General features: G+C 29.6%; 1 protein-coding gene across 2 annotated transcripts in view; it reads right to left on the reverse strand.

Annotated features, from left to right (window-relative positions):
* The window catches only part of LOC134707074 (receptor-type tyrosine-protein phosphatase N2-like), a 126115-nt gene that overhangs the window by 18432 nt on the left and 80518 nt on the right, over positions 1-27165 (reverse strand). For both annotated transcript variants that reach the window (XM_063566563.1, XM_063566562.1), the window contains exons 11-12: positions 5834-6022; positions 3279-3409 (exon numbers count right to left, since the gene is read on the reverse strand). In XM_063566563.1, coding sequence (XP_063422633.1) covers positions 3279-3409; positions 5834-6022 — 320 coding nt within the window. The remainder of the gene's footprint in view (positions 1-3278; positions 3410-5833; positions 6023-27165) is intronic.

A 27165-nucleotide genomic window follows, 5' to 3' on the forward strand; every position in this document is an offset into this window, starting at 1 on the left:
TTGTAATCTTAATTCCCAGGAAAGAAATGAAACCAGCTCACATTTTCCACAATGAGAAGGATTATTTTTAATGGCAAGGCATTACCCAAGAAAACAATAAAATGTTGCTTTCCACAAACATATTCTTAGAACTAATGTCCTTGTTTTTGACATTAATATCACAAATTTCATTAAAGCATTATAATTTGAAGAAAATTGAATTTTGGGCCAAACTAATGAACTGTATAAGCATACTGTGGTAATAAACTTTTCTGCAATTATTGAAAGCAATTTTGAAAGACATTAATGTTCAGCAGTAATATTAGATTGTTGATAATGCTCTTTTTTAATATATCTATTTTTCTTTCAATTTGTTCAAGGAAGAGCAGTCGTGTTCCCACTTCCCCATCATAAAGAAATAGTAAGAAGTTGCATGCTATCTTGTTCCGTGTTCTTTGACTCCTTATAAAACATTGATAAAAAATTCTCATGTTATGTGGGCAGTAAAAAAATTCAAGATATAATAGAATAGGAAGTGACTACCTAAGCATGTCTGATAATCACTAACACAATAAAACTCAACATTACCATATATCAAATCCCTCTTTAATTTACAAACTGAGTAATACGTTTCTAAAAATTGCACATTAAGTGGGTAAACTAAATGTTCAAAGTATTGTCAAACAGGAAATTCTACAGTTTATATTTGAAAATCACTTGCATGGTTCACCTTAACATTATAAAACTCTAGCCCAAATATGAATATGAAAAATTTAGGTAGACAAATGGTCTGATACATATATGGATTTATATATGTGATTGCAATGTACAACTCACTCTGAGTTCGACTAATAATATCCTTATAGCTAGCTAAGAGAGTATGGGGATATTTTATACAACAATTTTCAATTATATATTGTTGGGTTCTCTTTACTATGACAAATTTATTTCTTTTCTTTTTTAGAGAGCAAAAACACTGTAGATTTGATATAAAAATACTTATATTAGCGAATATTAACAAATAATTTGGGTTCCCTCCATTTTAAATGAACTTTTACTAGTTGACTGTCTATGTAACAGACTATTAACATTAAATGGCATTTTTAAAAAGAAAGTAAACTTTATCTTTCACAGGGTACAATTAAAGGTATACACTGAATCAAAAATTAATTCTCTCTATAAACTAACAAAGGATCACCCAACAGAACAATAGGGTGAAAAGGTCACTGACCTTTCTGTGAACTCTAGAGGTATTACCAATATTTGGGATTAAATTTATGTTGACCCTTATTGAAATTTAACAAAAGAGGCATGGCAATAATTGTTTTCTTTACATAAAACCATTGCTTTTATCTCACATAACATATATGCTTTTAAAATTAAAATGATCACACCTAAAGTCAAGCTTAGACATTATAAAACACTTAATTTGTTTTAAGCATAGCATAACAAAGACTTTATTTATATAATGCAAATTTAAAATAAATCTTCTTTCTGCATTTCTTAATTCCAATGGACATTAAACAAACAAAAATCAATCAATCATTTCGTCATTATAACTCAAAAAAGCTTAACAATTCATACTTCATTTAATATGTAAATAACAAAAGAACTGAAGAGAATTAGTAGTATCCTTTGTTCGATAGATATAACAATCTTTTCAAGGAACATTTCAAATTTAAATTTCCCTTCATTATGGAATATCAGCAATAAGGTATAAAAATCAATAATACCTCAATTCCCATCCATCAATGATGACAACACAAATTGTTATTTTAGAAGAAACACTTGACTTTTTACAACATCACAAAGAATATGTTGAGTAATGTGCCAGGCAATATTAAACTGTTTTTAGACATAATTTCTCAATTTAATGCTTGATGGAGCATTTAAAACAACAGAGAAATTGTCTTATTACAAAAAATAGAGAAAAAATATCAATAAGGAATCCTCTGAGGCACTGTTATCAAGATAAAACAGAAAATAGAATTCAAAATGGTCATACATGTTAAAACTTGTTTTTACACTTTAAAAAGATTCAGTGCTGAGAAGATACTATTAAAGTTGTTTGGTAACACATTTAACTATACTTTTTTTATGCTGTGTATCATATTTGGCTTTTTTTATTAACATAAATCAGGATGTTAATTTTCTTGTTTGCATTTTGTTTCATTTGTCATGAAGGGGCCTTATACAACAACAAATGGAAGTTTTTAACGACCTTGACTGGCTATACAGCCCTTGCACGGTCGGTCCTTATACAGTTTTGATCTTGATCCTTGTTGGAGGCTGTATGTCGCGGTTAACCTATAGCTGGTGTAAAGTTATCTCATTAGCAATTATTATTATACAACTTCTCTTTGCCTTAAATGTGAAGCATTACAAAATTGTATTAATGTTGTAATAATATAATTGATAATAAATAATGTTCAGGTTTTCCTAGTATTATAAACAAGCCAAGATAATAAAAAAAAAAGAAAAAAAGAGAGGTAACTCTTTAGTTTAATATAATTGTATTTTCATTTAAACATGTCAGATTGAAGCAATTCACAAAATGTTGTAATCAGAATATTTCTATTCAAAAACATTTAGAAAATATCTAAAAGGTTATCAAGCAATGAAAATTTTATAAATTAATTTCAAATGATCTCAAATGTCTTCTTGGTTGTTAAAATTGCAACACAAGACAGGAAACTATAGGCAAGGAACATAGAAATCACAAATGGAGAAGAACACAACTTCATTATACAATGCAGTTATATATTTGACTAATTTAATCAACAGATTCTAAAAAGTGGACTGAAGATTTTTCATTTTACACAGAATGGCGGTACCTCTAGATTATCAAGAATCTACTTTAATCTAAAAAGATGCCTAAAAACAGAAACAAAATAAAGTGCAGATCTGAAATTGACAACCATACCACATCTCTATATTTTTATATCATTAAAATTTAAGATCAGACAGTTACTATGGTCAATCCCATGATTGGTCTCTTATAAGTCATCCCTAATAAGGCCTTATCACAAATTCATGTACAATTACACACACTACAGAAATATTATAGACGGTTCGATCTTTCCAGTCAGTTATGGAATAAAGATAATACTTCAAATAAAGGATAAACAAATAAATGAACAGATGAACTCTTTATATCTTCTGGTATCACTAAAAGGGTATGCAATTGATAGGAGTTACCGAAGTTCTAAGTACAAATGTATACAGAAAAGAAACCACTAAGACAAATGTATAGACTAAAAGATGGTTTGATTGGATAACATTAAATCTGTAAAACCTACCAGGATGATGTACTACTTCGACTTGATGGACTTCTGACCTGGGTCTCTGACACACTGCCGATTCTGGAGGCTGCATGGAGTGGCTCAGGCTTCTCTGATGACTTACTCTGCATACGCTGGCGGCATAGGTCCTACAAAAGATGGCCACCATTTGATTATGGATTATTGTGTCAATGATTGTCTTCAGGTATTTGTAGGTGGATGTTTTTATAGCATAGAACTGATTTAGAGATTTATAATAGATGAATACTAAAGCAAGTCAAAATGTAAATTAGACACATATTAAGCATTAATATAAAGTAAAACCAAATTACTAAATTATACCCTCCTGGTGTATTCTGTTAACAGATTAAAGACATTTTATGTGAATTGCAAAATTACATGTTGAATTCTATCTTAAAAACAATGAAGCTTATTTTAGATTAATCAGCCGTTAAAAAAAACGAACTAAAGCTGCAAACAAAAGATATGATCAACTGTGATATGATTATATAGACAGATCAATGAAGAATGAACGGAAACCAACCTTCCAATTGCTACATCACTTCCGTAAACCTAGGACTGATGCAAATAACACTACATTTCTGGTTCAACGGATTGCCAATGACAAACAGCACTAAATATGCTAAAGCCCAATCAATAAGTTAACGGAAACAAATTCATTTTGTACGCCTCAGATCCGATTCACTCTATTATTACTGATAAATCTAAAACTTTGAATTGGAAATGCATGTATTGAATCAAACATGCAGAATAACTAAACCTGATAAATTTTTCATTTCACAAAACATGGGAGAATAGATTTTTCTGTTAATCATTTTGCACATTTAAAGCTAAATTTTTCTATTCATTCATGTAGAAAATGCATGCATGAAAGGTTAATGCCTCTAACACAATTAAAAAGCAATATTTATTTTACAATTTCTTCCAGTTTCAAAACAAAAATAGACTACTTTACATGGATCAAACAATATAACAGGTAGAATTTATCAATTTAGGTAACAGTTGCGTTTATATCTTAAAAACTAACATTTCTGTTATCATAAGGGTCTAATTAAATACCGTAATCAAATTCTAGTGATATTAAAAAAAATATCCAAGCAATTTACTTTCATGTAATACAAAAACATTCTATCATAATAAATCAGAAATAATTTATTTGTCTGACTATCAATGTGCTAAAAAATTTCAGTGGTTTTAAGTAAACTTCATCACTAAATATAAAAAGCAATGAATACAATTTCAGGAGATCTAGCCTATGTGGCATAAAATTGTTTCAAAAACACCATGAATATTTGCCTTTCCATCAATACTCAACCCTTGTCTACAAGCCATTTGAAACCTTTTTTACTACACCAAGTTAAAGATTCCATCACACATTATTCTTTTATCATAACAATACAGGTCAATAACATTTCATTCTTTTCACTTTCTTGTCAGGGTGAGAACGCATCTTACCAATGCAAATCAATTAGGAGACTAAGCCTGTTATTGAATGAGCCAAGCAATTACTTTCCTAAGAATCTGTCCGTGACAGCAAAATCACATTAACTGATAATTACTTTGTCTCTTGGGACTCACACATGATGGACAAGTTCCGCTACCAATACATAAAATGGCAATGATGTAATAATTCTACACATATCTACTGAAAAATCATTAGGCCATTGTATTGCATAGGTTTGTATCTAGTACATGACCAGCAAGCTAACTTAGGTACAACCATTTACATGTTAATATTTTTTTGTGATATTATTTAATAGCAATTATGACTTTAATACAATTATGTGCTACATGTACTTTAAGTACTTTCAGAATGACTGCAACAAATAAACCTAAAATGTTTATCTCATAGACAATCAATTTTTTCATACTGAAAAGTTTCTTGGAAGGTTGGGGTGTTAAATGTCTTAAAGTCAGCAACTTCATGTTTTAAGATAGACTGTTATAGTTCTGGCCAGCGAACAGAAAATAAATTTTAATCTACTTCATGGTAGATGGAAAACTTAGATAAAACTGCATACTGAATACTCCAATAATGAACTTGTAAACTACTTATTATCAGTTTTTCCCTCAATTTTTTGTTATAAAGTGTAAAAAGTCAGGTCAATGTTTTATAAAGAAACTGTTCATATGATGTCATGTTAATTCTATGACATTAATTGTACATCACAAAGTTGTTCACATTTTGAGGGGGAAAAAACTTATTTGAAACCCAATTAAAAATTTGCTGTATTTGAGTTTTGCAGACATATATATTGATTTTACCGTCACAAATATCTAGTTAGCTTGCTTCATTATGCACCACTTGGTAATCTTAATTTGGTATAGTGAAATATAGACAAACTTCATTTTCTTCCCTCCACCAAGCATAAACTACAATTCACTTCACTTCTAAATCTATATACTTTATGCAATGCATTCTTTTTAGTAAGAATGACAAAAGATAAACAAATGGCTAAATTATTTACTTACCATAAAGTAGCATAACGTATAGTACATGATGAAAAGCTTCAGGCTATACTCTAAAGTTATCTGTATGATTTTAATTTTACCTGATAGTCCTTTGAAGCTTCTGTCCCTTCAGATACAGTTGCAAGCTGGGCTAACTTTTCTTTTGAACGTGAGTGACGTCGAATCAGGTAAATGACGACAACAGCCAATAGTATGCCAGCAATACATCCACATAACACGAAGGTGAGGACAAAATAGCGATCATCTTTTACGTTCAGCTCATCCTGGTTCTGAAATTACAAAAATAATATGTGTAAAAGAAACATACTTATGGTCAGAATATGGTATCACATAAACTTAACAATATCAATGATCCATGAAAATGTTGTCAAGGTCAGGTAAACCTTGCAAAACATGTTAACCTTAATATAATTGCATACACCAGTTACAGTAGGCCTTCTGCTTTTAATAAATATTTGAGAGAAAGAAATGAATAAACTTCAAAAACTAAGCCATGAAATGAGGTTAGCATCCTTATGTCGCATATTCTGCAACATATTAAACACTAGAAGGTTACCTTGAAACAAGCTATGAAATAGTTTGATAATCTAAATATAGAATACACTCCCCTTTCTTTACTTGGAATAGCTTAATACCAAAAAACATAAAATACGCTAATGAAATAAAACTCCAGAATTTTACACTGGCATCATGAAACTTGTCTGTTAATCAAACCAAAAGGTTCCCAGAAGACTACAGAATTAAAAACACTACACACAAAATTGTCTCTACCACAACCAAGTTGTAGCTTAAATAACTTGATTTACTGAATATGAAAATCCTATTGTCTTACAGTTAGGCTATGAATTCATATGCATTGATATATACAACTGACTATATGTCTCCCATTGATCTAAGTTAAAACATCTCCTAACTCGCTAAGATTTATTGCAGCAAATCTGAATGATTCATTGCTCCCTGATGTAGAATGTTTATATCAGAAAGGTCAGAACTCGCTTTTACAAAACATTATTTTCTTTCCTGAGAAGACATTACCAGTGAAAATTTAATATCAACTGGAAGTTCTTGATGCAAAATACAATTCAGTTTTTACATGGGAAGATTTTTAACCGAAATGTTACTAATCTATTAGCAGCTAAATAAGGCATTGTCTGCTTTAAATATTTGAAACCAGAGATGATGTCACAATTTTCATTCGTCTTTTAGTTTATAAACCCTCTTCAGGATAAAGTGAAATTTTATGAATATTTATCATTAAAATACAATAATTTCCCTTTTCTTGTAGAAAAAAATTTCAGATATGAATGGCTTGAAAAATCATTATAGATTTTTAAAATTATTACGTTACTATTATTTACCCTTAATTTTCCTCCACTGAAGCCAATAATCAATCGTATGGGCTTTTTTTCTCCCTAAAACTTTTATAATCACACCATTTAAATTCAAACCTGCAGCTGACAAAGATTACATGTAAATTATATTGTAAAACACTATAGCAAATATGCCCTTAAGACATTAGGTTAAATAAAAACATTTTTCTCGTTTAAAGTCTAAACTTACAGTTCCGACGTTCTACAGTTTGTTATAACTAACCCTAAGCTAAGCCTTCCTGTCATCAAAACACAAGTCAAACCCGATACTTTACCAAATTACAAACAGAAAATGACATTTTCTTTACTTCATTAAATAAGTAAATGAACAGATATTGGAAATTCTCGAGTGAAAATTACTGCCATTGGGCTAAGAAAGGAATCAACAAGAAAAATCATGCTGATTTGGTTATTGAAAATGGTTGTAGTTCTGCTCGATAATGAGATGGTTTCTACAAGATGCTCATATCATTTGATCAGATTGTAGAACAGGTTTCAATCACTTTAGATACTTCATACTTTATTTGTCCCTTTTAACTTTTTTTATTCAAGTGGCATTGATGGAGTCTTTTGTGGATGAAATACGTCTGGTTTATCTATGATGAGTTCATCTACTCAATGGCAAAATAACAATCAAAATAAAAGTTTGAAAAATTTATGACTATTTTTTTTTCTCCACGTAAAGTTTTTTTTTCCCAATAGGAACACCTCCATTTATGGAAATAGACAACATAATCTGCATGAATTTTTCTATGAAGAAAAGACCTTAAATATTCTACTGATCTATATATTCAAATTATGTATGTCTTTGTCAAGTTATGTATGGTGTGTATTCAAGTAATGAATGCTTTATAAATCAAGTTTATAATGTATGGTGTATATTCAAGATTGTATGGTGTTTAAATCAGTTATGTATGGTGTAAGTTCAAGTTATGTATGGTGTACATTCAAGTTGTGTATAGTGTATATTCAAGTTATGTATGGTGTATATTCAAGCTATGTATGGTATATAATTCAAGTTATGTATGGTGTATATTTAAGTTGTGTATGGCGTATATTCAAGTTGTGTATGGTGTATATTCAAGATGTGTATGGTGTATATTCAAGTAATGTATGGTGTATATTCAAGTTATGTATGGTGTATATTTAAGTTGTGTATGGTGTATATTCAAGTTATGTATGGTGTATATTTAAGTTGTGTATGGTGTATATTCAAGTTATGTATGGTGTACATTCAAGTTGTGTATAGTGTATATTCAAGTTATGTATGGTGTATATTCAAGCTATGTATGGTATATAATTCAAGTTATGTATGGTGTATATTTAAGTTATGTATGGTGTATATTTAAGTTGTGTATGGTGTATATTCAAGTTATGTATGGTGTATATTCAAGTTATGTATGGTGTATATTCAAGTTATGTATGGTGTATATTCAAGTTATGTATGGTGTATATTCAAGTTATGTATGGTGTATATTCAAGTTATGTATGGTGTACATTCAAGTTGTGTATAGTGTATATTCAAGTTATGTATGGTGTATATTCAAGTTATGTATGGTGTATATTCAAGTTATGTATGGTGTATATTCAAGTTATGTATGGTGTATATTCAAGTTATCAATGGTGTATAAATCAAAGTATGCATGGGGCATTTAACAAGTTTTGTATGTGTATATAACAAGTTATGCACGATGTATATTCAAGTTATGTGTAGTGTATAAATCAAGTTATGTGTGGTATATAAATCAAATTATGTGTGGTACATATATCAAGTTATGTTGATCAAGTTATGTATGGTGTATTATATCAAATTATGTAGAAAATACTAAATTAACATATTGATATTTCAGTTGTTTAATTTTCAGTTGAAATATACTTCTTTATTACCTTTGGGTGGAATCTAGGTAAAGGTTTTATAAGATATGTATGCATGCTATTCAGAACCGTTATATTTATGATAACTGTTAGCCTTATTCAGTATATATACATACAGACACGACTTCAAGTGAATTATAGAAGATAAACAATTGGATTCTGAAGCATGGAGAGCAGCTGATCTGAATCACACAAGATTATATAAAGCTTCAGTTTCTGGCATATTGAGCCATTGATTGTATTACTTCTGCTGTAATTATAAGGCAGTGAGTCATCCTGCTAACATCAGCGATTTTTAACTTGGGAAAAAGGTTAATGTGCTACCATGTTTAAATTACCATTCCTTATATAACTAACAAACATTTATTTTTATAATAAATCTAATTGTGACTTATTGGTTTTAAAATAAAGACAGAAATTGGTTTAAAAGATGGATTTTTTTTTTAAATAATTAGGCACTGTATATATGGTTCTATTCACATCTAAGGTTGATAAAATATTTATGAAATTGTGCTCTGTTATATTCAGATTGTAAGGTGCATATATAATTTCATACTAGAATAAATCATCACATCATCAGCCTGTTGATTATCATGATTTTTTTACACTTCAGATAATTAGTTTGAGAGATCTACATTATGTCTTCATAGAAACCCCTACAGGTCAAAAATAGGTAAGAGTACTTTTTCCTAGGCACTCTTAAACATAGGTAAAAAGTACATCTTCATAGACAAACCTAAATATAGTTATGCATAAAAGCATTTTTTGTTAAAGTACACCAAAATTAATAAAGGAAAAAGAACTTCTTCATTGGAAAAACATGAATTATGATAGTTTATAACACAATTGCATAAAAGCAATATTTCTTATAGTACACTTTAATTAATAAAGGAAAAAGTCACTTGCCTTCGTAGACATCAAACATTATAGATAAAAGTTTTATTTAAGTCACGTCTTAATAAATGTATAAGTACTACTTCATCTTAGGCAACATGAAGACAAATAAAGTTACTTCTTCATTAACACACCATGTGGTCACTTATAATAAAGGTAAAATTTGACTTTTTCAACTCACTTATATCAAAATAGGTACTAAGTCAATGTACTTCAAAGAAACAGGTAAAAGAATTTCTTTACAGACAACATTAAATTTTAAGGTAAACTTTCTTTAAAAAAAAGAATTCTTTCTGAGGCACTGTGACCTATAAAATATAAGTCAACAAAAGTATACTTCTTTTTAGACAAAACTAAATAACTTATAAGTTCTTCTTTCTAAATAAAACTTATTAAATTAATGTTTTGTTCTGCATGATACACTACTAAATTGAAATCAATGAATGCTCGTAAAATTATATACTATAATAAATATCAAAAGTTTCATATAAGTACAAACTGAACTCTTGAGAACCTTAATGAGAAAACTTATTAGACATTGAACATTAGTGATACTTATAATCCTGCAACATTGGTCTATTAGATGTCAGACATAAAACCAGAGAAAATTCATTCTAAATTTGACTTATCAATTCTTAAATTAAGATGTTAATCAGATAACTTATGTATTTTGTCCAAAACAATATTTCCCCATTATTTTCTGTAAAATCAACAATTTTCTCAACCATAAATTGCAATTATTATAGACTTTTCCTCACAGACTTAAGAGAATCTAATAAAAATGCATTCATTTTCATTAAGCTTCTCCACGTTATCAAGCCTAATCCATCTGATGGGGTTTTACGCCTACCGTCATACAATGATGAATTTTCAATGCCGTACTGGATCAAGTCTCCTCATTTAAAACATCTAAGTAACCTGAATCAAGATAATCAATTTCTGGAAATTTTCTTCGTAAAAGGCGTTAATTAAAATTCATGTCACATTGTCATACTGTGGAATGGGATAGTAATAAAAGATACAAAATTAACAATAAAATTGATTGAAAGATGGAAGTACAAGTTTCTTAAACATGTACAAATCTTGCCTCAAATTTCCATCTCTAAAACAACTTTAAGGTATGGCTTGCATAATCTCCAAGAATAAATTCACTCCAAATTTGTCAACATTTCCTCTATTATAGTAGCAATTAAAGATCTTGATTTTCAATTAACCAATATTGTCTTTCTTCCACAATTAAAACTCTTTATCAAATTAGGAATTTTGTAAAGAAACCCTTTTGTTCCTTATAAACATTGCTAAAAAAAATTGAAAATTAAAGTTTCTTTTGAAATTCACGATTTGCTGCAAGTCATAAATTGATTACTAAATTGAGAGTCTCAATGCTAGCTCGCCATTTTATAAATAGATCTTTTGTAATATTGTAAACTGATTTTTTCTGAAATCAGGTTAAAATAATAGCGAACAAGGGTAATAAATTATTCATGTTTAATGAAATAAATCAAATGGTAATGAATCAAGGCAAAGCCCTAAGGTAAGCATCCAACTAGGAATTAAAAAAAACATGAATCATTTTTTTTTACAATTCACAGCAGGGATTTTTTGTATTACTCTAAATAATGTATGAAGAGAGCAACTGAACCAAGTAATGTGTATTAACAGTGACAGTCTTGTCTTCTGAGCAATACACAATAGTCTTTAATATGTATTGACAAGCAAACTCCTTTGTTTGGATGGACAATAAAGAATAGACTGCAAAGTTCTGTGGTCAAAGTTTATTTCTACTGAACAAACAAATCATAAACCAGTATCTAAACGTTCCCCGAGTGACAGATCCTTGAAAAGAATTTATTGTAGGGTTGTCATATGATCTGGAAACACAGATTTAATCAATTTAGGTAGTATAGACTAACAGGTCCCTATAGGAAACAATACAATAATTTATCTTCAAATGGAATTGTAATAGAGGAAAACAAAATTGCTGTTGTGTTTGGATTTGTTAAACAGTTGGTTATACAAATTGTATTTTTGAAATAGCTCAAAAAACAGAACAACTTTCCAAGGCCAAAATATGATTAATACATTTAAAAACTATTAAAAAAAATCATTGGATTTAAAGTGAGTTCCTTACTTATTCTAATTCTTATATACCTAATTTAAATCGTTTAAAAGAGGAAAGATTATTTTCATGAGTTGACAGCCCAGGATCTAAGGAAAATAATCCTATCAGGATTTTATAATTTCTTTTTATGATGAACATAATTGTTATAGTTATCATATGTAACTAAATAACTAAATTGTAGTTATTTCTTTGATGAACTAAATGGTGCTAAATCTAAAACTTGTTTTTACTATATGCATTTTCACAAAAAATTCATCTTGTCCTCATGCTTTTAGGCTCAGATAAAAAAAAATATCATTTTATGTCTCTTGAAAGAAAACCAGCCTCTATCATAATGTTTTCTATTAGTGCTTGAACTATACTTGTAGTAAAGTATAAAAGTATAATATCATACAAGAAAAATCCTTTTGTTTTTAAATTCCACACATGTAAAATAAAGAGATTTGGTTTTATTGCCAATGAGACAAATTATCCACCAAAATTCATATGAGGTGGATGTTTTCAGCAATTATAAATTTTTGAAGAATTCACTAAAAATGAGAAACAGAACCAACTTAATTTTTTATTTTTTTTAACCATAAAATTAGAAAATAAAATATTGTTATCTTATACAGTTGACAATTAAACTGTATACAAAATAACATAGTTGGTCTTGAATTTGAGCAGATATTATGCATAAGCAGAAATTATTTAAAAAAAATAGTGTATGACAGCATACCTTTTTTGCAATGTTAAAAGAAATTACTAACAGTTTTATTGGCTGTTTTCTTGAGATTAAATTTGCTGATTAAAAAGAAATAATCTAAAGATAAATATTGATATTTTTTAGAGCATAATAAATGTCAGTATCATCTTTACCTTAAAGTTAATGAATAATACATTAATGATTTTTACTGTGAGCTAATTTTTTGCTTCTTTAATTAAAGTAACACAAGATATTCTTCACTGAAGGGAAGTAAATGAAGATATGTCTTTTTGAAAATTAAAAAGAAATTTCTTACAATTGAAAGGATAAGGTTGATAATATGATGGGTTTTTTTTCATAAGAAAGGGATTTTTATGATTTTTTCAAACTTTCACTCACAAAGAAATTCACTTTAAAATAAAATCTTAAAATAACTCTGAGTAATTTAAATGATCTTTCAATGTTTTCAAAAATCAAAATATTTTTTTTTTTCAGTAACTGCATGCAAGATCATGAAAGTTAAATTTTAGTTTCAAAAACATATATGTACACTGAATTTACTGTATCAATATAAATTGCATAACACATTTTGGATACAATATTTACAATATTTATAAGGGAAAGGTTATTCATTTTCTCTTTAAATATTTCACCCTCATCTCAAGTGTAAATAAATAACCATATTTATGTTTTAATTAAATCTAATCAAATATTAAAGGTAAATTACAACAAAACCAAGATAATTCTTATTCAAAATTTAAATTTAAATGCAGAAAAATATCAATTTACTACACCTATAAAATGAATAAAATATTAATAACTTTGTTTTGTAATACAAGTCTTATCTTTAAAATATTGAAAATATTATCTTTTGTATGCACACAAAGACACTCTAGTAACCCAGCATTATTGCAATTTATTTTAACAAAGGCTTACCTAAATTCAATAGAGGATTCTCTTTACTATGAAATCACATCTCTCCTACCACATTGAATTGGAACTACACACCATGACAATGGCATCATGTCCCCAAAGTCCCCATGCTGACTAGTGATAAATATGTATACATCCATACCACTAGGACTCAGCCTCGGAACTGCAGACGAAATCAGAATTTTACGTTGATTTGCCATTGTATCACTAATATTAACATTATATTGATCAGAATTCCCATCATGACATGCCTGTTACCTAGGTAACCATACTCAACTATCTTTTCCAAAATGATTTTAATGTTTTGGTGCTAAAAATTCTTAAATGACTTTATATGGAAATATCGTGATTTTGAACAATATTAATGAAAAATAGATTTTAAATTTTATAACATTGATGACAAATGTTTGAGATTCAATCAAGTCTTTATAGTAACAGTAGAAGGGAACTTTTCTTAAAATCTATATACATTTTAATTTAATATAATAGCAATGAAAATCAACATCTAAGATCAGTTATTTTCATAACCTTATATAATTACTTGGATCAGAATTGATGTAGAAAGTCACTTTTTCTTCAAACATATTAACTTCATGTTTGTATCAGTCGATATCTAAGCATATATCTTATCCAGGAGTCATTTAACTTTAGTATCATTTATTAATTATCGTAAATGGTATTGCTATTTTTACCTTAAATTACCATGTTTAGTAGTATTTCTTTTTTGATATCAAGTCAATTAACTTTACGATTTTATGATTATGTGAACTTTCAGTATGCAAGTATCAATCAACTTATATCTAGTTGTCATGGTTTACAATTTGGGAAATCAATCATTTTTATTTTATTTTATCACATATCTAATATATATTGATATGATTACATGTATTAACTAAATTTTTAACCATTTGGCTCTACACAAATTGTGTAAAATATTTTGACATAGATATTACTGTCAGTATGGATTTTTCTCATTGTTGAAGGCTGTACAGCTACCTTAATTATTGTGTTCACCCACTTTATTTAAAATCTGGTAGATAGTTGTCTCATTGGATATCCAGTGGTGGACCCAGAACTTTTTATTATGGGGCCTTCTGACTGCCATTTCGAGAGGGTCCTCACTACAGTCATGCTTCAATGATTCCCTATATAATCAACCAAATTTTTCTGAGTAGAAATACAAGGTGATTATAAATTGTTGCCAGTTAATATAATGTTAATCTTCTCATTACACCTAAGAACTAAAACATCTCGAAAATAAGTCGCCCCAAATTGAATAGAAACAGCTATATTAGTAAGAAATAAAGTAACCATGAAAATAAGATGGTTAACAGGATATTGCAGTTTAAAAGGGCACAGACATTAAAATTAAACCAAATTTGGATATTTTATTCATAACATACAAAAACAAATATCATAATAATTACAAAAAGGTCATATGAACATTATTAACAATACATGAGCTCCCTACATTGTATTGGCTTTTTTTAGAAATTTTAGAAGCCTTCTATATTGTCCATCCACATGACCTCTACAGACTATAAATGGTCAAATAACCTGATATAAACATTCAAATAAATAGATAGCAAGCACATACAATTGCATTTTTCTGGGTCTGTTTGATTTCAAGTTACAGGTTAAAAATTAAGTAAACTGCGGTATAATTTTTGATTTTTTTTAGTGCTGGATCTGGCAATGAAATGGTTGTTCCTGGGAGCTCCCTTTTAAATGTTGACATTCTTCTCTTGTTAATGAATAAGCCACATGATGAACACAAATGTTTGTGTACCCATCTTCTCTAAAGGTTAAATTAAAAGGTTGCAAGAATACTAATTTCAAATGGTTTGAATTATTGACTTAAGAAATTCAGTGATGTGTTTAGCCTATTACAATGAAACTGACAGCTTAGAGTGAAATATTATTTCATTATTCTTTGATATTGTTTAAAGCAAAAATAAATCGTATTTTATATTTTTGTTGAATTTGTCAGGTGATTTTTAGTTTCCCATGCTATCAGGCAATAATTATATAGTCTATACCCTTTTATACTAAAATACAGATGGCTTGCTTCTCCCCCTAACTATGCCCCTACAATAATCTTTATGATTATCTACAGTACAGCTGTACTTAAAAATCTCTGATTCAAATATAATAAAAATCTTTAAAAAAAAATTACACAACAATATGCACTGGAAAAAAATAAAAGAGAGTTCATTGGTTTCTGGCAGCCTCTCCTGTTATAAATAATAATTTTATCATTTTTACCACAAAGCCATTGCAGTAACACCTGTACATGTTAGAATGAACCAAAGAAATATTGTTCTTAAGACATGCACAAGAAGTAAGACAATAAAACCACATTCTTAATTTATTAGGAAACAGGTGAGGTAAAATGAAAAAAATAATAGCAGGGCTTTCATTTAGATTAATAAATTTTGAAATCATTGACAAGTTGTCTCATATATTGATGATTTTTTCTTCAAAATGTTCTACTTCAAATATAATCTAATAGAATGTTACAAGCACTTTTCATGATTTTTTACTTCTGAAAAGATGCCTATTTAGACTAAATTTCTATACGGGGTGCTCAATATGAGCATAAAACTAAATTCCTTAAAAATGATCCAACCAGAACTTCACATGTTTCAATAAAAATCCATGAGTGGACACAAAAAAATACCTTGTCTATTATTATAATGATTCAATGTGACTGCATACTGTTGAAAGTCTATACGATCAAAGTCTTACTATGTAAAAGATACAAGACGCTTACTAATATAGACATGTACACAAGACTGTAAAACCAAACTCTGAGGTTGCCTCTAAGTATAATGTGATCTTTATGTTGGAGTGGTATAGGAGTATCAATTAAAAATGATAGAATATGTTCATACTTTGCCAAAATGTAGTATTTATTAATATATGTTCAAAAATATAATAAAGATGACAGGTCGCTGTGTATTTTATCAAGCTGCAGGTGGTACAATGACAATTTGTATATGGATTATACTTGGGAAAACACCATTATGTAATTAGAAGCTAAACTAAATGATGGAATTGTAAATAAATAATATGAGAAGATAGCTTAAAAATGCTTTGTCAGAATATCAAAAGAAAAGATAGGATCACTGTACGTTTGTTCTGGCTAAAATACAAAATAGCAATATTCTTAGTAGATTTCTTCAGAAAATGCACTATTTCAGAGTTACATCCCCTTAAAATGACAATTTTTAAATACATTAAAAATAAAGGAAAAATAATCTACACTTGTAAAAATATTAATATGTATAAGTTTTAATCTTTTAATCCTATTAGGTAAACTACTTTTTCTAGAATACATGAACAGGTATAATTCTTGATTTTATATATCTATTTCCACACTGAATGACAATTCTACTCTCCATTTGCTTTCCTTAAACTTCAAACAAGGACAACTGATATGAAAGGGAGATAACTATATCAAAACAGGAAATATCCCACTCACTACCCACACTAACAATGATTGAAATAATGAATTTAATAAATGTTTCCCTGATATAAAAATGAACATACTTTTTTATAATTAATGGTCCTCCATAATTTAAAATCTGACTCTGAGAGACAGTAATATTAATATGCATGAGGGAACTTCAATGACAAATCTGCAGACTGGTGGTTTCAGAATAGGATAGATAATCTGTTTTCAGTCCATAAATCATCATGCAGCACGAAAGTGCAACACATTTCTACTAATGGCTAGGCCTTTGATTAGCCAAAGGAACAAGGTTTAGCTCTGTCTACACACATTTAAAGAGGACTATTACTCATCCACCAGTCTACTGCATCATTGATTTTATACAGTTTCTCATCATTACAGATTTTGACATTTTTAAAAGTCAATAATTGATTAAGTTATCATTTCTGATGTTAATTAAATTAAATGCACTATGCAAAGTCAACTAGAGGCTAAAAGGACCTGAATAGTTTTAATACTATACATATTTTACAATAAAAGCTAAATGACTTTGAAGGCCTGACTGTGACCCATAATTGTTAATGTTTGTGTCATTTTGGTCTTTTGTGGATAGTTGTCTCATTGGCAATCATACCACATCTTCTTTTTTATATTATCTGAATAACGGACATTCAAGGGGGAAAGCTTTTTACAATTATTTCCCATTTTGTCCTTTTCCTTGTATCTACTAGTATTTTGTCAACTTTTATTGTTACTGAGGTTAATTTTTAACTATATTCTTCATATATGAATCAGGAGTTCAGACAAACAACTCATGAAAATATATTTTTTTCAAGCCTATCTATATCACAAATTGAATTTGATCTTTGATTTGAAGTCAGCGCTTCATGACCCCAAGTAAACCCCTTCACAGATATTTTTATAAAGTTACTGGCTTGTGCTTTAACTTGTTCTAAACATTTTGTACATGCTAGTTTTATCTAATTTGATCTGACTATTGATTATAAATTCCCTTTTAGCACCTCTATCATGCTACCTGAAAATGTCTCTCAGGTGTTTCTGGCACTGTGTGTAATTGTAACTAAAACATTATTGATTTAGGACCTATTATGAATGGTTACAGTCTGTCTTGCTCTTGTCATATTCTTGACAACATCAAATTATCACAATTCATCAATACATGTTATGCATGTCAGCATCTGTTCACAGTTTGTCTTCAAGGTACTTCTATATCATGAACTTTGAGTTAAAACACCATGATATAAAAGATCTTTGCCAACAGGTTTATTCTGTAGGCTCAATTATATGAGAGGTTAAATCTAAAGTCCAGTTTTAGGCATCATGGAACCACCTATTTTCTCTATAATTGACATTTTAACAGTTGACAGTTGTGGCAATTGACAAAAAAAGATAAAAAGAAAATTTTATAAATATTTCCAACAGACTGCAGTGAAAAATGATGTCCCATCCTGGCAGCCATATTGGTAGACTGATCAAGGTGAAAACAATTATTTAGTCAACAATAAATAATGTTTGTGTAATATTTAGTTCCTGGTTGTTCTGAAGTTCCCAGAAAGAAGCAATTTTCAACCAATCAGAAAAGCCTATACTTCTGCCCATAGCATCCCTGGTTTGTTATATATTTATAACAAAATTTTCATACAACCATCAACATGTATCATTTCGGCCAATTTTGGTTTCGTTCCCATCAAAAGGTTTGAAGAAATACTCTTCAGTATTTAGAACAAATAATAGGCTGATTGGCTATGGAAAATATCTATAATATATAGATCGGACAGCTTTTCTGAGCTTCTATTAATGGACAATGGACTTAAGGAAGTCACCTAATATAATTCGTTGCCAGGTTCTAATTGACACAGTGATGTTGAACCGGCTTTACAGAAAGATACATTGAAAGTCCAGAAGACAATAGGTTATATTATACATTGACAATTCTTTTAAAAGGTGAGACCAAAGTTTGAAATGTTATTGGAATACTAATAAAATGTGAATGTGACCACTGTAACAAGTGAACTGTCAGTGATTAGAGTATAATGGTGATCGGTGAATAGCGTGATGATGAAGGCTGATGTATTGTTAATAGTTCTATTATAACAGTATTGTTACATCATTCAACCCCTGCCACTCAAGTCAAATTTCAATTTCGTCTGAATAATGCATTTCCATGTTATTCACGATGTTCAATTTTATCAAGGAGAAGTGTGAATAATTTAACTGAAGAAATCAGATTTGGCCAAGAAAAGACGACAGATATTTGTCATCGTCAATTTCTACTGGCTTCTTGATGGTTTTTGTTGTTGAGAAAAATCAATGCTGTGCAAAGAAATACAATTAATTTGCATTCAAATGGTGAAGGAAAAAATTCCTCAGCTTAACATTTAATTTTTTTCTTTGCCTGATAATTATGACTTGATGAATGTTTAATATTCATTTGGAAATCAGAATTCAAAGAGGTTATTATAATCTTCTGAGTGGTGGTTTGACAATACAAGCAGCTTATTGTAAGATTAAATCTAAATAACTTTTTTTTTCTTCCTGATTGATTAAGGAAAGTATAAAATAAAACCTAAAACAGGCATTGCACTATGACCAAAGAACACCGGGAAAACTATATCAAATCCTTAACATGATAAAAGATACAAGTTTTTTTTAATACAAAATGAAATAAATTCAATTCACTGCATAATTGTAGTACTTGATATCGTCAGATCACAAGATCTCAGAAGCCTGCTTGTTCAGTCACAATTATGTCCCTTTTTAAAATTGCATTACATGCTTTAACCAATCACAATGCCAACAAAAAAAGTAAAAGTTGCCTCATCTCGATGGTGATCTTTATTTGTTTCCTCTTCTTTGACCTTTTTCATAGCACCATCAACATAACATACACCTTGTCAAATAAGATCCAAATATAGCATTATAATATTGAACAATGAGCTTCAAATTTTCTTAAGAATTTTTTATATAGTGAATATATATTATTATGGCCTGTTGTCAGTTGAGCATTGATCAAATTCTTAAAGGCACCTCATGAACTGTTTAAGTTGCCTGGGCTGTAAGGCCTGTGGTAAAAGAAAGACAGATACCTGGAAGAAGACCCTTTCAGCTTCACTGAGTAAAAATACAGATAACTTTCTTAAAACGGTCATCAGAGCTTTGATTCTAAAAGGTTTGGAGTGCAATCTTGCAGTCTCTTCCTAGAACAAATATAGGATGCATGCCTAACTCTAATAATGTTTTAAACACATCAGTTTAATAGTCTCCTCTCACTAATTGAAAACAATGATCAATTTTTATATTCGGAATTGCTGCAAAAACACTCTTTGACTAGAAAATAATGTCCCAAGAACCCGTTCAACCCTGTAATCACAATCAACCCAATTTTCCTGTGTAAACAAACTGAATATGTATGTTAATTACAAAACACACGACTATAAATGGACCACTGTGAATAAAACGATGCCTGAATGTCCATATTGAATATGAATAAGCATGTTTTATGACAGGAGATATATGGAATAGTTTTTAACCTATCACTAGAAATAAGTTATGATGAAAATAATCTGTGAAATATAAGTGATGATCTTCAGTTCACCTACAACTCCAAATGGGACATAGAAATTTGTTGTGTATTGATTTACAGCAAAAAGAGATTTACGACAATATTGCTGACATATTAATCCTTGACGGTGATGTGAGAAAAATCAGTTACTATAGATATTGTATTAAATTCTGACCATCAAATTCCCATCTCCCTCCCAAGTGCAAATAATAGCTATGTACGGAAGCAAATTACACCCAAGACAGAGCTTTACACAGGATATTACTGTGCTTAGCTTGTGTTAATGAGAATAAACCAAAAAACATCTGCTTCACAAAATTCCTGATTTCAATTCCCCGACGAGACCCGGATTGCATCCAAAGATTTCCACTGTTGACACAGTGTGACTTTATCCAATCGATATACAACTAAAATTCAGTATTACGACTTAAATGAAAAATATATGAACTGATCGTGACAGTTTTCCTGTCTCAGGAGTGATGATAAATAACTTTTAGGTACTTTAGGGCTTAATACATAATGGATACACTAGTAACTGTCCTTTGGTCAATAAGGTCCTTACTTCAGTATATAGGGAAACTGCTTAATGGTCAACAAATGATAACTTGTTTATGATCTGAAAATCATCCTACCTATAGAAAAGCAACATATCATTTCATATCATCTTTTTTGGAGCCTAGGTTTTGAATACAATTAGAAACTACTTTCAATGCATTGACTTTTTTCAGTTCAGAATCTTGCAATACATTTCACAGATTTATTTCTTTTTTTTTTTATGAATGGGTTGTGCCAGACTTAGTAATAATTACTCCATTGAGCAATCCACTCTTAAAATGACATCAGAACATAAGCTTTCTGTGACAACAGAAATATACAGGAAAATAAAAAAGAGTGCAAGTCCTCTTTAGGGGTCAAAATCAATACCAATGTCCATCAAAACCTAATCACTTCAAGAAATGCAAAGAATGTTTTCAGCTATTGTTGTCTCCATTACCTGTTTCCATTCTCAATTTTAAAGAAATATTGTTTTAAAATATGTATTTCTAATTGATTACCTGTGCCAAAAGGGGTTCACGTATAATATTATGACGGAAATTTACAATCAAAATGGAAATTCTTATATTTTTGGTTAAAATGTTTAATTTTCAAATGCTAAAAAAACTCTGAAAATTGCTAAACTAAAGCGTCCTTTTGTAGACATTCTAGTGTAGAAAGTAAGAACAAGAAATCATTCATCGATTAGCAATTAGCAAGAATTATTGTCTTGAAGATGGCAATACCATTTATAACCTTGATTAGATTTCAAACAAGTTTCCAGACATTTATCTCATAGTCATTTCAATTTTAACAAGTAATAAGCAGGATTACCCATAAATCTACAAAACAAAGGGAGGTAAGTAAAGTTTAAAGCAGAGAGGGTTGACATGTACTTGCTTTGCCTTTTAGGTATTTGAAATATAATCAATAACATCTTTGGATGATAACTCAATTTTGTGGCATTTTAAAAGAAAAGGCTAAAGTTAACTTTTGAAAATGTCACGTCTTTTATAATACATTTATACACTTTTGAAACTTTATCTGTTTAAGGCTAAAAAAATAATCACTTACTGCTATACTAGGGCTTCATTTCATTATATAAAACTTTAGCACAAAATGTACATGTAGTACACTATATAACTGCTCTTTCCTGCAACCATTGTATAAAAAAAAAACTAGTTGGATATTTTTAATTCAGACAAATTAACATTATTGCGCATAAAGTAAATATTGGTTGTTTTGTGTATTTTAATTGTGGTATGATATAGATATGAACTTCATTATTTTTATATTTGTTTTATTTTATTTCAGCTAATAACAGTGTACAAAGTTCTGGGACTGGATCCTGATTGGTTAATGGCAGAGCAGGGTTCACAAAAGGGAAAAGTTACAGGGCGAAGTGACGGTTGTGAAAGCGACTTCTTCACCCAAGTCGCCTGGTAGTGTGAGCCCTGAGCCTACTGAAACAATCGTTCTGAGTATTGGCTGTTTAAAAAAAAAAAAGTCTTCTTTTCGATGACAAAAAATAATTTGGGTGTAGCAATCTCCCTCAATATGACTGTTTCTTTGTACAGGAATTGATATTTAACTTGTGCTTTATTTGTTGTATCAGCAATATCATCCTTTATATTAATCAAAGCTTGGCTGTACTAACAGTTGATAGGTTACTTAACTGACCACAAATCTTTGATCTCAATACTCTCATCAATTCCCTAGAAATGATTTATATTTGGTCCATTATGGCTGGACTTAAATTCATCATCTTCATATGCTAGGGACACAGGCAGGGTGTTAAAATTTGTCTGATGTGGGAATTTTTAGAGCAATGAAATTTGAATTAATTATGACCACATTGTTTAATTCCATTATAGTAATGATTAAAATGCAACAGTAGTTTTCAGATGTTTCATTTAATGCCTAAATCAATTCAGAAAAGACCATTTGTCTGATTTCACAGAAATGTCTTGTAAAATAATATTTAAAACAGTTCTTGCTAAAATAAAAACTTTTTGTACTGATATGGCATCATCAATCAATCTATCAAATGTTCCATTCTCACAAATCCATCTAGAATATGTTTATCAAGGTAAAAACTGAGGTCATCACACCCCAGTTATTGAAGTCTGTATATTGGGGATACATACAAGTTTTAGTTTCTTGTGTAAAATTTGGAGTTTAGTATGGGCATCATTATCACTGAACTAGTATTTATATTTGTTGAAGCTGAAGGATGCCTCTGGGTGTGGGAATTTCTCGCTGCATTGAAGACCTGTTGGTGACCTTCTGCTGTTGTCTGCTCTTTGGTCGTTGGGTTGTTGTCTCTTTGACACATTCTCCATGTCCATTCTCTAAGTACTAATAAAGCTGTGTTGATTGAGATATGTAAGCCACCAATCCATAAAAAAGGCAAAGTAAGCAAGAACATAAAAATACAGATGCTTCGGAATTTGTTTTTCGAAAAATGCATAGAAATTGTTCAATGTCAAACTGATATATTGTTAATTGATCATAATTTGATAAAGCATATTTTAATTAAACTGTCATTAAACTAGACAAAAGTTTAAGGCCAGAAAAAGCCTGCAGACCTGTATTTTAATAATCGAACAATTTATTGTTGTTTACTTTGCAAGTACATTGTATCTTGTGTTTGTATGACACATGTGATGCCCTCTCCTATTTCACAATTAACAAAGCTAAACGAACTAGTCTAGACTAATTTAAGCTCAGGTATGCACCATCCTAACAGTAAGCAAACATTATAAATGTTTACTCAATTCAGCAAATAAAAAAATTCCTGCATGGAAAATGTAAAAACATTAAAAAGACAAATTCAGCACTTGATATACTTGAAAAATTTGGCCAAAATCAACTACCAAGATACTCTCAATAGATGTAAATAATCAACTTACATATAGGTTGAAAAATATGAACATCTTTAATATGTGTATTCTATAAACTAAAAAATATCTTATGGTAAAATATAAATTTGCAACTATTAAAATCTCATTTATCTGTTAATTTCAAATATTGAATGAATCAAATGGTCATTGATTCTCATATGAGAAAAAGAACTTAAACCAGAACTTGACTTAATCTGAGCAGAGATAAGCATATTGTAAGAGTTAATTGATAGTCTACAGCCATATCCATAAAAAAATCATCTTTTTTAAATTGCATCTTTCCTTTTAACATCATTTCCTGCATACCACATGTAACTTGGGCACTGATGTTTTGAAAGGTGAAGGTGTCCTTATTTCTCAACTAAGATAAAGACTACGATTCAGTAAAAAGAACATTTGTGGAAAATATCCTAATTTCTCCGTTTCCATACCCCCTTTGTTGACCCTCAAACTGTAGATAATTAAGATTTATAGTACAATGGATAAAGCTTGACCATTAGCAGCTGAGACTGAAAGATTATTAACCCTATATTGAACTACTTACCACACATGATACATTATAAAAGAGGGATTAATCTTTCATGCTCTTTCATGGTATGGACCCAATTGAATGGAGAAGAAAATAATATTATTTATATGTTGGTGCTAATTAAACTTGTCATAGATACCAGGCTTAAAATATTGTATTGCCATGGTGGGCCAAATGTTTCGTTTACATCAGTGATGCTATAATAAAAAAAAAGTTTAAAGGCTAAATTAAGTACCGGTACCCCCCTGTACAAAGTTGTAGCATTGAGGACCCCAAATTCAAAAATGTTTTTCTTAACCCATTTTGAAAAAGAATACATTCTAACTAAATTGAAATGACTGACAAATAAAATTTCTGTTTCCATTTTGTTTTTATTGAGACGCCTTCTAATTTAATGTAGAAATGAAACAAGTTTGAAGCTCAAAACATATGTCAAACTATCCAAGAGGATTTATAATAAAATAAAACACCTGCACACTAATAATGTACTGCATCACTTCCTTATAATAACTTGTTTGGTTTGCAATTGTCCTTAGTTCTCATTATCTGTCATTGAAGCATCGCCTACATAATAACAGAAGACACTTTGTATCACAAATTTGTATCATAATTTTGATGTGTTTTTATTTTCTTCTTGGTGCAAGTAAGCATCTTGATGATATCTATAAGCCCAATGTATCTCAGCTTGCAATTTAAGAATGTAATAATAGGTTTTGCCAGATTATTATGTTGACATCACATTTCAAGGCTATATATATATATCCAATGGATAGTTTAGGATTTAATATAGATAATTAAGTTCACATTAGAAGAAAAGACCAGCTTAGAATGTAATTCTACATTGGTGTTAAGCCACACCACCAATTTGTGGGTTCTCATGTTCATTTAACAGTTGTCTTATCCTAATTTACAAACAAAATTATATATAATAATGAAATTCCCCTAAAAATAATTAATCTGCACTGATGAAATTCAGTGAAAATTCAACTATTTAAAATCAATCATGGCTCAATTATAAAAACAGTCCTTCCCACTTTAAAAGTATAAATTTTTTAAGAATTTTTCTATATTCAAAATAAAATGAAATTCCTTTTTTTAGAATGATCATCATGAATTGTCTTCTATAATTATTTTCTTTTTTATTATTGGGACAGAAACCAGAGGTTTGTCTAATGTGTTGTAGACTACATTTAATCCTTTTTTCACCATTTTTGACTAACTATAGATATTGAGTAAAGTAGTTAAGCCTAAGAGTATCAAATTTACTGCAATAAAAAATTTGATATGTCTGAAAACTGTATATTGTCAAGTCTTAAGTCCACATGTACTTTCCTGACAATTTAATATTTCTCTTTCATTTGTTTTCATTTTTTATTTCTCTTTCATTTGTTTTTCTTTTTATATTGCTCTTTTCTTTCTTTCAATCTGACTTAAAAATCAATTTTAATGAGCTTGTTCCAATTTCCTCAACTTTGACCATCTGATGTCTCTTTCATTACTACTCACTATTAACCACTTATTACTTCCCCCCTCTGCAAAATAGATTCTTTGGACAAGAAAGATTTTTTTTTAATTCTTAAACAATTTTAAAATTCTAAAAATCTTAGATGACAATTGTGGTGCACTGCAAACTAAAATCAGCCATGCCATATAAAGACTGTCCAAATATGAGAGCAACTTTTCAATGTGGAAGTTGGTGATGCCTTTCGTTAACAAATGGTACCTTCAAAAACCTTGTCAGATACTTTCCCACACAATTGCCAATGATAAGAAATCAATGACAGTGGTATAATTGTAGAGGGATCATGTCGAGGACAGCTGGGGACAACGTGTGACATCAGACAACTGACCAATCTGAATCAGACAACTGACCAATCTGGACTGACTTTTTATTCTTTGATGCTTATTGAATTTCTCTTCACAATTACTTGACAGTATACACAATATATACAACCCTCTATAGAATAATCAGTAATTACAAATCAAATAAAAGGATGATATAATATTTTTCTACTTTTAAAAATTAATATTTAATCGGATTATATGACAAAATCAATAGCAATTAACATAAATAACTCCCTGTATAGTGATATTTTTCATGCCTAGGGTTAAAAACCGGGGAACAGCATGAATAAATGGTCCTTCTTGAAACCTGCTGGCCTAATGGTTTAGTTAAAGCTGTTTTGGAGAGAAAAAACGGAAGAACCTATTGGTAATCTATCTGAGAGCTTTATACTCCAACCCCAGTTTTACAAGCCTCTAAAACAACAAGTTGACATCATCCACTTACCTGTCATTTCTTCATCATCTTTCAAACTATCTAGCTATGTTAGATAACTGATTACAGTTCCACGAGAATACTGTACTGTACTTTTCTGTTCTGGCATGACTGGTGTTACTTAGTTTTTATTTTTCTATGTTGTGTTTTGAATACTATTACATGTCTGTTTGTCTTTTTCATTTTTAGTCATAACATGGTCAGTTTATTTTTGAATTATGAGTTTGAATGTTCCTCTAGTATCTTTTCCCC

Source organism: Mytilus trossulus, chromosome 2 (genome assembly GCF_036588685.1).
Source record: "Mytilus trossulus isolate FHL-02 chromosome 2, PNRI_Mtr1.1.1.hap1, whole genome shotgun sequence".
Lineage (NCBI taxonomy): Eukaryota > Metazoa > Mollusca > Bivalvia > Mytilida > Mytilidae > Mytilus > Mytilus trossulus.